The sequence below is a fragment of the Vanessa cardui genome, chromosome 11 (assembly GCF_905220365.1).
Source record: "Vanessa cardui chromosome 11, ilVanCard2.1, whole genome shotgun sequence".
Taxonomy (NCBI): Eukaryota; Metazoa; Arthropoda; class Insecta; order Lepidoptera; family Nymphalidae; genus Vanessa; species Vanessa cardui.
Window position 1 is genome coordinate 8,705,358 of NC_061133.1, and position 18,792 is coordinate 8,724,149.

Below are 18,792 nucleotides of genomic sequence, written 5' to 3' on the forward strand. Positions count from 1 at the left end.
ATTATTATGTATAATTCAAATTTTATTTCACTTAACTACTTATATCTTGTTTAATTTTACCTTCAAAGTTCTGTTGGGAAGTTTCTGTGTGTGAAGTTTCGTTGGCATTTAAAATGCAATTTTTTTCGAATCCGTAATGATTATTATCATAGATTAATTATTCAAGCTCTCGACCAATTATATCGCATAAATTCAATGTTCTTTTTATTTTGGGTTTTGTTTTATGCTTGCAAAAACTACTTACAAAATTCTTGTAAAATATTTTTATTTTGTCATTGCAGTTGTTAGGCGAAGATCGTTTCGATGCCATAGATAAAATTAAGACTGTGGGCTCTACGTATATGGCGGCCGTTGGTCTCATTCCCGATAAGAAGATGTCTGACGACGCCAGCACTCGTAAACATATGGCAACTCTTGTAGAATTCGTATTTGCGATGAGAGATAAACTCAAAGACATCAATGATAACTCGTATAACAATTTTATGCTGCGTGTTGGTAAGTATCAGTTAGAAAGTTAAAATTATTTTATTAGTAAGGTTCTTTAAGAATAACGATTTTATTGTTTGACAGGTATCAATGTCGGGCCTGTTGTCGCCGGTGTGATAGGTGCCAGAAAACCTCAATACGATATATGGGGTAATACCGTTAATGTGGCGTCTCGAATGGATTCCACGGGCTTACCGAACCACACCCAAGTCACCGAAGAAGTGTTCCAGGTGTTAAAAGATATGGCCTATCAGTTTGTGTGCAGAGGTAAAGTCAAAGTAAAAGGGAAAGGCGAAATGACCACCTACTTTTTAACGGACAGGGCGCCGTCTAATGGCAACACGCAGAACTCTTCAAACGGTCAACCTCAAAATCCGCCAACGGCTTACGGCGGTGTCGCAACTCCGCTTGCGATGCTGCAAAATTCAGCAAGAAGAGCAGCAGCGCAACCTTCGAGACTACCACCTGTTAGAGAATCCTCAGTGGCTGGGGAAAATGAGCCTCTCCTTCCCTCCAATGGACACCAAAATAATGGAAACAATCACAAAGGCAGCAAAGGGCGACGCAATAAGGATTCCGAAGATACACCGCCACCTCCACCGCCGCACGGGATCAATGGCAACCCTCGTTGGCCTCCTCCTCGAGCGCTAGTGCCGCCCTGGCCACGACCGCAGGAGCCCCGCCCTCCCACTGTTCATAAAAGAAGACCTCCGACCAGGCTGCCTAGACCTCGATCTAGTGAGAGCTTACCTCTGGCGAGAAGTCCGCGAGTCCATTCTTCGGCAGACGAACTGAGTTCAATTACGCGTTCTCCGAGTCTCAGCTCCTCGGACGAGAGCTACTCTCGGACCACCGACGCCTCCCCCTCGCCCCCTAGACCGACGCCATGGCTGCCTCCCCCTCGACCTCAGCGTACCGATCCCAACACCGCATACGACTACCCACCTATTCGTCTAAATAAACCGTCACCTAACATAATTAATGAAATTTACGCAAAACACAAAATGAATAAGAAGCCCTCCCTCGACGGAAAAATCATTGAAGGTAGTTTAAATTTTCAAAAAGAGGGGGAGAAGTTACAGAGGAGCATAATTAACATGCTCCAGACGTCCGTCAAAAGAGACGGCTGCAGTCAGACGGACAAAAAGGACGTCCCGCATCGCCTGACACAGAGAACAAGTTCGTTTTCCAGCTCCGGGAGCCGCCCGAACAATTTGAAACATTTAAACCATGACACGAGGGAAGTGTTCACGAAGCGGAGCCCTTCGGACGTCGCGTGCGTGCCGCCTTTCGAGAGAGAAATACAAAGGCTGCTTGATGATAAAAATTTAATTAAAATCAATTCGCCAAAGGTCGAGAGAAAGGACTTAAAATTAGAATTAAGGTATGAGGTCCATTTCAAATAGTATTCAATAAAAGTATATGATCTTCAGCAGAATGACTAGTAAAACTTATGTGTGCCCATAGATGGCCTATAGAAAAACCAATTACAGCTTACAGCGAGCACTGACCGTTTTATGAATCGCAGGGCGACGAACTCGTCAGTGGAGGCGGTCCGCAACTGCAACAACAACAACAGCAGCCCGCTGCACGCCGTGGGGCTGGCCGCCATCACGCAGCTGGCGCGCCACGAGCCCGCCAGCCCCGGCCGCGCGCGCCCCGCGCCCTCGCCCCTCAAGCCGCCCGCCGACTTCCCCGGCGTGCTGCCCACCGACGTCGTCGTGGAGCTGCCGTCGCCCGCGCACTCCGCCGAGCGTGTCTCGTGAGTGCAGATCATTCGGCCATTGTTCGCATGTTCAATATCATCATTCATCATCATTCTCCTGCCCTTATCCCAATTTTATTTGGGGTCGGCACAGCATGTCTTCTCCTTCCATACTTCTCTGTCAGACGTCAACTCACAAGTAACATTCTTTCTAGCCATATCGTCTTTCACACAATCCATCCATCGTTTCCTTAGTCATCCTTTACCTCTATATCCATCCACATCCATGCTCAAGGCCTTCCTCACAGTGTGTTCCTCATTCCTCCGCATTCCTCCGCATTACATGTTCAATAATTACAATAAAAAAAATGTAACAAATACGTTTTCAACAGAGCGCCGAACTCTAGAAAAATGGAGGCTCCATCAAAAGAAAAACCAGGGAATGACGTACAGGACAGACTACGCAACCGGGTAAAACTGACATATATTTTTATCATAGTAAATTTTATGTGTTAGGTGACCATTTACAAGCTTCGTCAAATCTCCTCGCAGGTGACCACTTCTAGCCACCGAGAAATGGGCATCTACGGCGAGAGTCAGTCGGAATGGAGCTCGTCGTGCTCGGAGGGCGAGGGTGACGCGGACGGCTGCCAGCCCGAGAGCACGGGCTACACCACGGACGACCCGGCGCTGGAGAACGTGTCCATGCTGAACGAGGGCGGGCTGACGGACGCCGAGGCGGCGCTCAGCGACGTCAACTCGTGCTACTTCGACCGCGACGACGACGTGTCCTCGCGCGCCTCGTCGCGCCTCCTGGACTCCGAGGCGCTCGTGTCGCTGGAGTCGCTCAGCGCCATCTACGACTCGGACGAGCCGGCGCACCGCTACCTGGCCAACATCCGCACCGTCAGCGAATCCATCACGCGCAACTTCGGCCAGCCCGCGCACGTCACGGACGGCGAGAGCGACGTGTAGCGCCGCCCGCTGTGGTACGGCGACGACTCTGTATTTGCTCTCTAAATGAATACTCAGAATATTTTATTTTGTATTAAATATTTACGATTTTAAAATAGTCGAATCGAATTACCTTATCGTTTGTACGTCTTTCCTTTAATCGATCGTTGCTATTCGAACTGCTGACGTGCCTCGTTGTTGTTTAAACGAAACTTATTTGTACTTTATATTATGTAAATTGTCAATATGTACCTATTAATATCACTGTAAAATATTCATTGTAAATTTGCGAGTGTCATGTGATGGCGGCTCGACTCATCTAGAAATATGCGGTGATCTCTACAATTATAAGGTGCTCTGACTTAGAATTATTTGTTATTTGTCTTGTGATTAAGGAGTAGGTATTTCAATATGAGCGACCAATATCTGTAAACATCGGTGTTTAGTGTGAAGGGCTGGTCCCTGTACTGTAAAATCTATAGAAATCAACATAAACAAAAGTTCGCGTATTCGACGAAATTTTAGTGTGGTTTGATAATAATGTATTATTTTGCATTTGAACATTACACGTCTAGTAATAATGTTACCACATTTAATTATTCTAGATTCTTACATACTTTTATTTCTTATATTTCATATTGTATCAAAAATATCAAATCTTAAAACTCCGTTATAATTTTCTCACTTGATTCTAGTCACTTCTCACATATTTCTGTTATATGCATGTTTTTTATGACAAATATATAAATTTGATATATCGATATACCTAATATTAGTGATTATTTCAAAACAAAATTTTTAGATGTTAATAATGTACAAGCGCGACTAGATCTTTATGATATGCCTTACCTTATTAATGTTTGCCTTTGAATACTCCATCGTAGAGTTTATAAAGATGTGATCAATTGTAAGTGTTCAAATATACTAAAAAAAACTTTAAAAACATATTTTTTCCAACACATTTTTTTGCATTACGGCCTTCAGTCACGTAGTTATAAAAATAAAACCCAAAGTACAACTGATTCATAAACCAGTACCGAATATTTGTTGTAGAATATTCTTCATTATTATATTTAAAATATTTTGTTATTTAATGTAAAATAGTTTTGTGTCAATTTCGTGTAATTCATGTGTTAGTATAAGATTCGATGCAGAGAACAACTCATTCAAGACTAATTTAGTCGTGATTTTGTATTCTATTTGACCATTTCGGAAGCTTATTGTAATTAACAATGCAAGTACTTAAATAAATGCGATAATGTCGAATGATTTTTAGTTTGCTGGCATTGGAACGCAATTATTATTTTCTGCTGTCGATTGTATTAAGCGTTCTGTTTTCTGAATGATCTTGATATTTATAAATGTGCTATCGCATCATTGGGTGAAATGCAACAATTATTATCATTAAAAAACAGGTTTTTTTGTATCTTATAAATGAGTTATTTATTGGACTCATACGTTTCATATAAAAATTAACGTGTACAGTTTCTACATGAGCGGGAAAATAACTCCAATGGGATCTAGTGAATTGTTGGTAATCTTTGTAAATATTGTTAATCATCTGTCTAGTGCTGTAATCTTAAGTAGTGTATTGTTCTGTGGAGATATATTTTATTTTTGGAAGAGATCTCTTATTTGCAATGGGTCTTCTCAGTACGTCAATTTAAAGAGTCTCTCGTTAACGTGTTTAGGTATAGTGCCAAATATTTTGCGTATATGCTTATAATATTTTATATTTATTTCAGTGCTACTCATTTTTGTCCTAATTCGAGTATATTGTACTTATTTTAACCAAGTTCGTACTAATAGGGAAACTCACTAAGTAATTCGAATTTTTAACGTAAATCAGTAGTAAATAAAAATATCAATATTTGTAGAAATTTTCAAATCCGATATCCCATAAATGTGGTTGTTGAAAGAAAAAAAAAGAATGAAGACGAATAAAATAATTATATTAACCTATTTTAATCCGAATAAACTGTTTTTGAAAAAAAACGGGAATTAGGAAAATTTTGTTTCTACATTTTGGTGTTAAGTACAAACATATAAATGTGATTACGTATATGTTACTTTGAAATGATGCGTTTCATACTAAATATCCCCGAATTAGCTTTCATACTAAATAATAGCCAAAAATATCTTGTGTATCAATATTTTTTGTAGATATTATAATCTTAAATTGCTGCATATTCTAGCATATTATGTATTTTATTTATTTAATTCAATTAAGCAATATTGATTACATTTAATTAAAGCGGTTTACATTACCTGGAATACTGTTTCATTTTATCTCCTCGAATGACGCCATATCGTCCCTATTTGTAATCTATGGTATCCCACAACAGACGTATGGTTGGTCATAAGCTTATATGTCACGTGTGAAGCGTCGGTTACGGTGTTGTTTGCTGCATATTAATGCCTTTAGCCTTGAAAATAACACCATGGAGTACATGACGGTGTGTTTAAACAAACGACGGTTATAACTGCCACCGACAATTTATTGTCACAGCTCAGAACTCACAGAACACTTTAACACTTAAACCTTTGCCACGTACTATTTCATTTCCAAATTTTAAAAAAAAGTAGATTCTCATATTTGATAGAATAAACATTAGGTATTATGCTTACGCCATATATTAGGTAAATATTAGACGTGAAAACTTCAAAAAGTTAAAATGTTTTTACTATATATTAAATTAGTCCAACACAATGAATGAAGAGAACTTTAATTTTTTTCAGGCATCATATATTTCTTTACTACGTTTATTATAGTATATTGAGGTATAAGTTAAACGTAATCTTTTTACATACTTGACTTCAAAAATATTATATTTTGGTATAAATATTGACGTATAAAAGCTATATCAGGTGTATATATTTATACACTCGATAAATGGCTACGTTTGATGTTTGAGTCATTACTTAAAAATAAAAATACAAAACATATATGAAAATCTAAAATTTACCCCTACAAAATCTTAGTAGTAGGTATAGTCGATTCTGCCACAGATATTAACAAGTATTACATCCATCTTCTAAGTAGGAAGGTTCATAAATTATCTATAACTTCCTCATCAGAAACTTCTGATTGTCGATTTATGTAATTATGGAAATATGATTGAATAAGAATTATTGATTTTAATTACGCTAATTATTGTTATTTCATTGTGCAACTTAAGATTACCTGTAAAATTCCTTCATAGAAGTTTCCTTCACGGTGCATTCGGCATTCCAATCCATTCAGGCATGAATTTGTTGTTTCATTTCCTATTTCAGTTACTTTAGTGTAATTATAAATTTCATCAGTCGTATTTACATACATTTCTAAGGATAATAATATTATTTTTGTGCGAGTCCGCATTAATAACCTCATACCATGTGACCCTTCTAGCTGTCAAAGGACCCTTAACAAAAAAAAGGTACATTATTATTGGCACGTTTTTATGTTATTTTAGTGTATGACTGAAAGAATCAGGCATCTGAAATTAATAGGTATTTTTGAGTGTACCATAATCGGTTTAAAAAGTGTGGAATACTTACTTTAAAACGCTTTGGATAAGGTGATATTTCTCTAACCTTTAGAACGTCTTAGTTATAAGGTTCTGCTGATATTTCATAAATAATACTATCTGAACATTAAAATTAAAACGTCACAGGCATTAAATAAGTTCATGGTTCTTAACTACTACGTCCAAATCAATCACGTGTAAAATGAAAATAATAAATATATTTTAAGGGTTTAATTACGATATTGAAATATCGCTAAGCCTTCTCTTTGCTTAATTAGACTTAAATAATATAACAATCTGAAATAACAGCAAACTTGTTTATTTAAAAACTGCAATAATTTAACAAGGCTTATTTTTTAAATAACTGTGATAAGAGCAGCAATCGTTCAAACGTTTTTTTTATAGATATTGATCAAACAAACTTACAATAAAATCGAATCAAGTAATGGCTAACTGCGTAACTAGGGTCTATTTAAAGAAATAATCTACAGTCTATCTAAGTCGGTTTCCATTTTTGAAAATATATGACTCAGCCTACAAAAACGGACGGTTTCATTCAAAATTTGAAGCAGTTGGCATGTGAGTGAAACACATCGTGCGGTGGCAAGTGGGTATGACGCGGCACGTCGGCCACCTCTACGCGCGAGTCGCGGAGCACAGCACAGCTGCCCGCCGTGACGCCGCCGCCGATTGGTTGCGCGCGGAACCGGTCGCACCCCGCTCCACCTCGTCCCTCTGTTACAAACTACTTCACAACGAATTCTTATTCATACTACTCGCGAGTCACTATGACCGTTGCCGTTTTGCGCTCATGCCCGTATTTTGTGTAATCTTATCGTAATGCGTTCAATGTTGAATGCTATTTCTATACTTGTGCTGAATTGATGGTGACAAAATATTGCAACCGATTAAGTGCTAACGTATGATCTGTATACAGCGCTATGAAAACTCACGTCCGAACTGCCAGTTTTGTAATTTTTATTTCAACGGTGCTTTGTGAGCGGCTTCGACATAGGGCTACCATTACCATGTGCGCTAGATAGTGTTGTGCTCTTATTAGTTTTTTGTCAAACTAATATGCTAGCTTGTGAATATAATGTGTGGTGAGCGGTCAACGCTGCCAAGTGAATCATAAGTGAAGTGTCAATATGAAGGTGACGGTGTGTTTTGGTTCTGTGCGGGTGTTGGTTCCTTGTGGCGCTGGCGACCTGTTGGTCAGGGACCTCGTACGAGAAGCAACACTTCGATATAAAAAAGCTACCGGACAGGTCAGTTCCTCCTATCGTTTTATACGGTAACATAATCAATTGCATCAATGTTTTACGCCGTTTAAATACTGTTATCGGTTGAAATATTCAAACTGTTCTCTAGTACGTAAACTTTACTTTAATGAAATGGTACTTATGGTACTTTCAGTACCTACTTATTTACAGTACATTTTCATTTTTCATCAAACTAAAAAAAGAAAAAAAAAAGCGATATGCCAAGTAGGTACGTAATTATAAGCAATCCTTTATAAATGTCACGATTTGCAATCTCGGCTACATCTTGTTTTTGCGTATCTAATGATCATTTCGCTATGGAATGTATGATCTCGATGGCGCGAAAACCACTTTCGCGACAATTTATCAGATCGTTGTAGAACGCTATTGCTACTTTATAGATGCTGTCGGACTAGATCCAAACCTGGCTCGCCCAAAATAGCAACACAGATATATTGTAGATGTAAAACATTACTTTACCGTAGGCTCAGCCTTCAATATTTAGTATGCGGGCTACATGTAATAGTCGCAGGTTCAATTTGACACTGACAGGAATTAATAAGACTGAATGAGAGAAGAGACATGAATGAACAACAATTTTACTTGTAATTTTGTTTTTGCATACAATTAACACTTATATTATAAAAAAATAGTTACTAAATAGTTACATAAAGGTGCAAAGCTAGTAGATATTTCAACCGGAAGTTATATAGGTATATCCAATTTTACTCTCTCAGCAGAAGTCCATTTATCATATTAAGATACGTATAATGACTATGCACCACAATAAGTTACATAAATAACATTTTTGTTGTATATTGTCAAAATTATGGTTTGCGACTGTGTGCGGCACAAAACGATCGCAGTGAGGGTGAAGAAGTCGGTCATACATGAGCTTACACCAGTTGCAACGTATTTCCCAGGATGATGAATAATCAAATCACCAAGTTCTCTCTAAATCGCGTCAATTGATACTGATTGAGTTACAATGTTTTAAAACTTATCCTTTTATTAAAACACCGACCTACATAAATAACTTTGGCTTTTATTTATTTATTGCTTTGAAAAGATTATTTTTTTCATATCTAAACTGAGCATTGGCTAGATATCATTAATATACACTCACCTGCAGACACACCTGCAGGCTAAGCCCACTATCGTCGATCGTAGGAGGTAACCGACCTTGCCTGTTCCTACTATGCGCACCTATCGAGATATACATGGGATTCAGAATTTCTACCAAAAAAACTTTTCCTTAAACAAAAGTAATATTTATATACCAGTCAGTGTGTGTGTGTTGAACTTAAATTGAAACAAATTTCCAGACATCAAGAACGAGGTTATTAAAGGAAGTTTCAGCATGTATTCCCTTAGTAAAATCTAAATCGCGTAATCTCAATAAAGGCTGCATGCATCCGTGTTAATATTTATTAATTGTTACACAAATCTAGTATGTATGTAGTTTTGGTAAACTTTCTGCATGATTGCCTCGCAATTACGCAACAGTAAGGTCGCAAGCACTAGTTAACGAGCGGCAAAGAGTTGCTTGCCGCTCCACTGGCTATGCAATGTTATGTGTTATGGAGATTACGATTAAAATATTGAATGAAAATGATTCATTAATGTTGTAACAATCTTTTTTTATACATATTTTAGATTTTTTCATATAATATTTATGAGCACTAAAGAAAAGTCATTAACCTAGTACAGGTGATTTACATAAGCGCGTCGTATTATTACCTTTATATAATGTTCATATGAAATTAACTTTAATTTTACAAAAAATACCTTTCTTATAAATACATAAATAGTACTCCCTGCTTTAGTCCTTTAAACTGTACTTAAAGTTAATACAGTTTAAACCTAAAGAAGTCTACTTATTTTTTTAATATAAAACAGTTTATAAATATACCCTTATCAAATTAGTCAATTAGTTATTCTGTGATTTAGGTTTACGATTATGTTTTAACGACTTGTCGTCAAATATTCGGACCAAAGCGTCTATTGTATTTTAGTTATAGTTTCAGACTTAGACCGGTTCTAAGAAACATGCCGTTAGTTTGATGTCCTAACTTATTTATGGTTTATATTTTTTTGAAGAATTTTAATGTCGAACACCCCAAATTAAGAAAACACCTCGGTTTTTTTTTGTAGAAATGATATGGCATGTTTGTGGATTTGGTTCGCTGATGGGAGGACTTGGAAGTTCCTTCGGAACTCAGCAATCAGTTATTTGACACCTAAACTGTGATAATGACAATATATTTTCAAAACTTTGCAAATTCTTCGGCCATTCCATGCTTAATATTTTCTTCGGACATATTATAAGGCACATGTATAAATTATAAAGTGCAAGCACAAGTGCACAAATTATCATCTTATTTCATAATTTCAGGCTCTTTTAGGTTTTTAAATGTTGTCTATCACACAACACAACTTTCAGACTATTACTGCGTATGTCTGGATTCGAACCCATGATGACGAATCTGCGGAATTATAAAGTAACTACCACACCAACGAGGCAGTCGAATAGTTTAGTGTGTGTCGCCGTATTTCGGTTCGGAGGGTATGTGTATAATTATTACAGGCACGTAGGACATTAAATTTCGTTTCAATTGTTTGCTTTGCGTGATGGTGTGAGGAATGGTTAATATTTCTGGAAATGTCAATACTATACCGTTGAAGATGGTGAACTAAACGTTGGTTGACCCATTGCGCCGTTTGTCAACCTCAAAAATATATTTAAATATAAACTTTTCTTAATCTTTATGACCCGAATAAAAACTTTTACTACATTAATAATTTATGACTGTCAGAATTATACTTTTTAAAACACCTTCTTAAGATTTTTTTTTATTATCAATGTATACATATAAGAACAGGCATAGGTAGCGATTGTATATACTCTGCGATTTGACAGGCATTATATATAACAAAAAAACTATTATTCGTTTCCCGAAGGTGTAGTAAAACTTAATTTTATTGCTCTGTAAATCCCACCTACCTAGAACCAAATACCTAGAATCGAATAAGACGTTCCTTTTTAAAGATTCTAAGCAACTAAGCTGTAAACAAGCTGTCATTTGTTTTATATAATAATTAATTATAAACAATATTAATAGTGCTACAAAATATATAATAAAAAAAAAATAGAATATAAATGGCCAAACTCATGAAACATCTGTCATATGTTCGGTTTCTGTCAAGTGGATTAATGGCTGGTCTTTGTCCGAATCTTCCAATTTTTTCTTCTGTGTAAAATCGTCTGCATATGGTCCAAAGCTGTACTATTCCACTTGTATGCATATTATACTAATACTTTTTTTCTTCTTGACATAAATTAAAAAAGACAAGAATAGTGTCAATGAATCGAACAATTAATTTAAAAGATACTTAACGGCCGTAAACCTAATTAATCTTATCGAGTTGCTTAATTAGGTAAGTGGAACGAGTATCAAAAAGATTACTGACATACACGCATACGTATTCGCGTTCTTATAAATCAGGTTTAGCTCTGGTTAGCCTTTTAATAATTGCTATGTTTTACTTTATGCATTTCAATAGCATCGAAGAGGCTATCATTAATACATATCCTTGCCTCGAAAAGCCTGTAATGTCTTTGAACCTGTCCTGACACTATTTCGTATGGTCTTGTCGAATTGCGGTCTTAATGCAATTTAAATAAAAAATGCACTGTATAACAGCTTGCTTACATCATACTTTGCGTTTTAAGTTTTTTTAAATAACATGAAAGGATGGGTACCATCAGAATTCTACTTTTAGCTATGAACCGAAAGGTTAAAAAAAATGTTTTAATAAATATTCAAGATTTCTGAAATAACAATAATTACCTATATAACGTCTTACCTTACCTGAATATAAAAGTGTCGGTTCTCTGGAAATGATATAAAACTGAGTATAGTTCTGGAATCCATAGAAATCCACAGCCAATCTAATTACGTAAATCAAATGAACGATGTAACAATACACTACTACTAGTACTACGGATATTTCTTTTTCTGTACACTATTGACATTCTGCAATTGTATGTACTTTAATTTAAATAATTAGTCTGCGTATATCGTTTATAGAAAATCAAATTTAATTTATTAATTTTTATGTCCTTTATATGTATAACACAATATATAAAAATAAGATTTTCAGTCGTTGCGTAATTAATCGTTAGTTCTATTAAAAGTGCGTCTAAATAATTTCGTTAGCAATAGTACTACGAATAAGTAACCGCAAAATAATATATTATGTATGTGTAATTTATATGTTTCCGAACCATTTACCGGCTTTACATAAACTTACGATTCCTAAACGTTTATTTATCACACATTAAGTAACACTTAAACTTCCTTTCAATTCTTTGCACATACAACACTTGGTGTATGATGACTAGATGGAATGCAGTTATTTCCTTATTAAGATTTAATTAAATGCCATATGTTTCTACGTGATATGTTTTATGTACAAAACTTCTGTAAATAAACTTAATCCTTTAAATTACATCTGATTTCATAAGCTGATTGATATAATTAATACATTAACGTGACGACCTCCGTATTCGTAGTCGTAGTGTGTACACCGGTTTTCATGGTAACGCCACTCCAAGGACCCGTGTTCGATTCCCGGCCGAGTCGATGTAGATTACCATTAGTTTTCTATATTGTTTTGGGTCGGTTCGGCTGGGGTTGGTGTTTATGGTACTGTCGTTACTTCTGATTTTCCATAACACAAGTGCTTTAGTTACTTACATTAGGATCAGAGTAATGTATGTGATGCTGTCCACTATTTATTTATTTATTAAGGCCGTTGATTCCGAGATCTGCGTACGATTGAACGTGCGTGTGTCCGTGGCCTAAGCGTGTAATAACGTAACACTTAAAATATAAGTAATGTGTTCTGAATTTGGTTTCGTTGAACGTATTTCATGATATAAATATTTTTCCTCCTAAAGGCTGCGATTTAGCTTCGTCATGTAGGAATAGTTGCGTGGGCTGAGCTTACTCATGCGCACGTGCAGCGTCAGTCACGTCTCATGTCCAATTATGCGATAATTTGCAATTAGTTTAGTAGTCACAGAGCACAGTACACCAGCTCTAGCCAATCGACGCATTCCCTTATCATTTGAAATTTAATACACGTTATATTTTGATCTTAGCATTCAATTTGACTGGCTAGTGTGCTCTTGAAAGTATTTTTTTGATGACGAGAGTACTTCTAAACCTAAAGCTACATTATTATTATAATGAACCAGTAATTATCGCTTGACTCACAATGTTATCGATACAGAAAGTAATAACATATAAATATATTCTCCTTATAAAAATGTTAATACATTCATTTTATAGTAGAGAAAAGGGTTTCAACTAGCCAGATTTTGTTTACTTTTTATGTTTATTGCTTAATCTAAAAGATATACATGTGTGAAACCAGGAGGGGTAGTTAATGTCTTAATATTAATACGTGGAAGTTACTCCATTTTACTTTGGGGACATATGTATTTTCATGTATGTTATACTAGCGACCCTCTCTGGCTTCGCACGCGTACATTATCGTTATAAATTGTAGCATTTCATTGTATTTTTTGGTGGTAGGGCTTTGTGCACGCCCGTCTGGGTAGGTACCCCCCACTCATCAGTTATTCTACCGCCAAACAACAGTACTCAGTATTGCTGTGTTCCGATCTGAAGGGTGAGTGAGCCAGTGTAACTACAGGCAATAGGGACATAACATCTTAGTTCCCAAGGTTGGTGGCACATTGACGATGTAAGGAATAGTTAATAATTCTTACAGCGTCATTGTCTATGGGCGATGGTGACCACTTACCATCAGGTGGCCCATATGCTCGTCCGCCAACCTATACCATAAAAAAGCCTGTATGTTATTCTGATGTATAACCGTATGTATAATTACTGTAAATTTTCATCCAAATCCGGTCACTAGTTTTTCATGAAGGAGTAACAAACATACATATATGCTTACAAACTTTCACATTTATAATTATTAGGAGGATTCATGATAACTAAGAATTAGTCCTACTGGTTTTAGCGAGATCGAGTTACAATGTAGCCATACAATTGATTTTCCATTTATAATGATACTAAGCTAACTACACTATGTTGGTATACTTATATGTACTACAATTGTTTTCGAAGTTGTCGCAGCTCAGGGTCGGAATAATATCGATGAAATCTGCAATGTATTTTCCTACGTACGACTTGCAATGCTCATTCAATGAATTTGTTTTACATAAATTATACCAATCGTATTTAACACTTAACTTTGTCAGGCTAAAAATATATTTCTATATTTGTTTTTATAGTACGTGTAATGGTTAGAACATCGTAATTGGTTTATTGTGGATTCAAGCCTGGGCAAGCATAATTGCTTTTTTACGGATTTAATTTGTTTTACCTATGCTTGACGCCTGGCGGTAAATAACAACATTTCGAAAACCTGCGTGTCGTTTGAAATTCAGATAAGTATCGAAACGTGGTGGAATAAGCCCCATGCCATCACTAATGGAGATGATTCTTTAGTCCAGTAGTAGAACAATAACATACTACTTGATATAAAAATTAAAGTCAATCGTATATCATGTACATGATGATGTAAGTACTTATATAAAATAGCAAATGTTATCAAAATGCAAATCTAGTTCTCCTCACAAATGTTATACTGTTCTAGGTATTTGAATTTGAAACGCCATATCGTACGGTTAATTCGCAGTAGAACTGGTACTTCTGGAGTGTTTTGATTACCAGTGACTCATCTATCATGTTCGAAGCCGTAAACATTACAATTAGTTTCACATCGATGTACATTGTACGTTTGTTATACTAGAACTTGTAAATAAAATGCTCATAAAATAAATACACCAGGAAAAATCATATTTGAACATGAAATACCTATACGACTTGTATAATTTTATACATTATAGACGATTTCAAAAGTACATTTATTTTCACGTTTACTGATATGATACGAATTTAGTGTTGGTTTAAATCAATTACAAACAAATTATATGATAACAATTTTTTTCAAATGATATGAAGGGCTTGTATGTTTATTATGAATAGGTACAAATAACATCATGGAGCATTAAAATAAAGGTACACATATAAGAAAAAAGTCCATGTGCTACAATTATGAGTAAATAAATATATTACATCATTTTTAATTAAGATATAGTTATGTTTAAACAATTATTATTCAGGGTTTCTATAAATCTGCAGTAAGTAGTTAGGTAACTAAGTTATTATAGTTGGACAACATTAACTTATCTGATGTAGGTAACATTTTACTGACCTCATACCTAAATGTAAAAATACAAGTGATTTAAAAAAACAAATGAGGAAACAAGCTTGACTACCGTGGAAATTTGTATTGTATTCTAAGTTGTTATGTTTCATACAAAAACTATGATAACGATTTAATTATGAGCGCAGCTCCTAAATATTTGGATTACCGCTGTATTCGCAGTATACATAAATTGATGTCAAACCTTTTATTATATTATGTTTGAAAAATAAGCTCATATTCAAAATTTCAAATATTAGTCAGTTATGAATCGAGATGGCCCAGTGGTTAGAACGCGTGCACCTTAACCGATGATCGCGGGTTCAAACCCAGGCAAGCACCGCTGATTCATGTGCTAAATTTGTTTTTATAATTCATCTCGTGCTCAGCGGTGAAGGAAAACATTGTGAGGAAACCTGCATGTGACAAATTTCATAGAAATTCTGCCACATGTGTATTCCACCAACCCGCATTGGAACAGCGTGGTGGAATATGTTCCAAACCTTCTCCTCAAAGCGAGGGGAGGCCTATAGCCCAGCAGTGGGAATTTACAGGCTGTTGTTGTTGTAAATATTAGAGATGCGCAAAGAACTCGTTTACTACGCGGTAAAAATAAATTAGATAAGAGTTCTAGTAGTAATGTAGCGGATCATATCGTCCTAATATAAGTAAGGCTGACGTCACGCGTTCTACATGTGCTATCGAAATTTTTCGGTCGTATGCATATATCGAAATAGATTAGCGGACCTGCCTCGGTTGTCTCAAGTATAACACCTCGCCTGGCAGAAGAGTTCCTTTTTCCGCCTCTCCAGAGTAATACAATATTTAAAGAAGTATTTATTAGATTTTAAAAACCCCATTGACTATAGTGGTCTCAATAGTAAGTAATCGTAAGGATTTTTATTTGTTATAGATATGACTTTGATGAAGATGGATATAAAACTGTCCTGTACTTTAACTCTCCCTTTATTTTCAACTGTTGGTAAACTTTAAATCTGGAACCTGAATCGCGTAATTCGGACGAGTAATCGGTTATATGGTACGCTACTCGGTGAAACTCTAGTACATTTAGAGAAAGATACCCCAAGTGCGTCAAATTGTACGGACAGCAAACGTTTCACTATAGTGTGACATAACGAAGGCAGTTCAGTTTTATATTATATTACTAGTATTTATAATAACTTTAATATCCTTCATAAATAATTGTTCTTGAAGATTACAAAACGTCAATAAAATAATTTGGTGAGATTTAAGCCACAATAAAATTAAATATGAATCATCTTCTGTTTCGTAACAACATTAGTTTATATAATGTATATTACACTCACTCTAATAATGTTTTTTATTGTATTATTTTATTTTTAAAATTTTTACTGTATTTAATCTCCTTTTCAAAATAGATAAAATTTAATTATATCTTCAACGTTTATAAATTATTTATAAAATACGAATACCAAAGACGTATAGTCATAATATTTCCTTTGGTATAATTTATGCTTAAAAATACTAGAAAAATATTCATTCATTCAATCCGCAACAGCACAAATACACGTATTCAATACTACAATGAATAGAAGCAATAAAACAAGGGGATCGAAATAGCTGCGATACCTGTATCAAATTGAATTGTCTAGTGATTTCAATGAATTAAATCTCTTTTGTTTTAATCGCCGTGAGTTAGTGTTATCGCGAATAACTGTATAAACCTGTTCGGTGCGGATAAACCAAAATTATAATAAATACAAAAAACAAAGGAAGTTGAAAAATACGAAGAAATTTGTAAAAAAAAAAGGTTCGCGTCTACTACCTGCCTTTTATTACGTATTAGGAACAGCATGCACCTGTTGTTCTCAGGTAGTTTAATAGTTATCCCAGCCCCGCCTCTAAGCGATTACCGTTTTTATAACTTTCTCAATAAACTCTTGTATTGAACGTCGATTGTAATAAGTATTCAATACCATTGATTTATTTCATATAATGTTGTAATCGTAAAATATATAGCTACTACAGTTTATTCAGAATATTTAAAACTGGAAGCGGTATGATAGTATAAGATTATACTCAAACACACACATTCTGTGTTATTTCGGTCACATACTCCAGGAACCATCCAGGTTAAAACGGCAAAGACACCAGACCCAGGACCAGCACATATTGATGAGATTTTATTGACAGTTTAATTTTTTTAGGTCGACTGTAGATAAAACCAATAGCCACGAGATCAATAAATATACAATAGTATTTACATTGTTAATAATAGTCGTAAATGTGTTATTATTTATATTCAGAAATATTTTGATATCATTGAACAAATGAAATTGATTTCTCGAGTCAATAAATATAAAAAAAAATGTTTTCTCTCATTTATTAACAACTTTCTTCCTATTAAACTTATAACATTTGCAAATTTTAATTCTTTATTGTTTAAAAATACTTCTTCAAATATAAATATTTTTTTAACATTATCTATTTTAATGTAACTATCGGTTTGACACATAAGTAAAAGTTTGATAGATAAATTCATAGTGTGGAACTATTATAGATTAAACACATTTTTCATTTCCTGTGCAATGAACATGTCGTCATGTGGGAAAGTTAAGAGTGTCTAGTGTCTTCAGATGGAGTGGCTTATATCCGTTTGCGAGTAATTGCGCCGGACCGATCACGGCGGGACGAGTCGAGGCGGGGACGCCGTCTGCTTTTAGAATGACAACATTCAAATTTTTAATTTAGGACATTCGAGATGCTCTTACTTACTTGAGATGCGCAGTGACTTGGAACTGTATCGAACTTAACTCTTGGTGTTTATTTTTCGTTAATGTTCAAGTTACAAATATTACTTGTTTAGTTGTATACGAACTTTTTGATGGTTCTAAATCGTTAATATGAGATACTTCAAATTGGGTACCTCCAAAATTTACACGCATTATAACAGATACATAAAACGATGTACAAATACGAATACGTATAACAAAAATATATGTATAGTTGCAAGGTAAATGACTTATTATGTAAACTCACACTGTCCTATAACTTCTCGAGATGTTTGGCAACCCTACGATTATGGAATGCTGTCCTACCTGCGGGGCGGGCGGGTCTTTGAAACGCTATTGTACATTCTCGTCTAGTCCTGATCAATGCTTGAATTTTTTACTCAATCTTCGTTAATGCCACTACGCACAATTTTATTAGTTTTTACCTCGACAGTAACGGAGCGTAGGCCGTGAACTTGGTATTTAATATGTTATTTTCATTTTATTTATTTTATCATATAAAACTACCTTAATATTACATATATAACCTTAATATACACAAACATTATAATAGTGACGTTTGAAAAACACATGATTTTAATACGTCATATTATCCTACAAACGCCGGAATTCTGTACTACATTATCAGTAATTAATTATTATACATAGTTAACGGAAAATTATTCTGAATATTAACATAACTATAATCTGTAGGTACTGAGACAACAATTTCCTCAGTGAGTAATGCTTGATTCACTTGTTATTCAAGCTACTCTACATAAATGACTACGCTTAAGAATGCTTCAAATTATATG

General features: G+C 35.2%; 2 protein-coding genes across 4 annotated transcripts in view; both read left to right on the forward strand.

Annotated features, from left to right (window-relative positions):
- Positions 1-5,413, forward strand: part of LOC124533457 (Ca(2+)/calmodulin-responsive adenylate cyclase) — an 88,807-nt gene extending 83,394 nt beyond the window's left edge. For all 3 annotated transcript variants that reach the window (XM_047108739.1, XM_047108740.1, XM_047108741.1), the window contains 5 exons: positions 282-495; positions 571-1,870; positions 2,015-2,248; positions 2,584-2,662; positions 2,744-5,413. In XM_047108739.1, coding sequence (XP_046964695.1) covers positions 282-495; positions 571-1,870; positions 2,015-2,248; positions 2,584-2,662; positions 2,744-3,166 — 2,250 coding nt within the window. In that variant the 3' untranslated portion in view covers positions 3,167-5,413. The remainder of the gene's footprint in view (positions 1-281; positions 496-570; positions 1,871-2,014; positions 2,249-2,583; positions 2,663-2,743) is intronic.
- A 2,003-nt stretch (positions 5,414-7,416) lies between these two features.
- The window catches only part of LOC124533783 (partitioning defective 3 homolog), a 53,327-nt gene continuing 41,951 nt past the window's right edge, over positions 7,417-18,792 (forward strand). Inside the window, exon 1 of the mRNA XM_047109294.1 lies at positions 7,417-7,922. Coding sequence (XP_046965250.1) covers positions 7,803-7,922 — 120 coding nt within the window. The 5' untranslated portion in view covers positions 7,417-7,802. The remainder of the gene's footprint in view (positions 7,923-18,792) is intronic.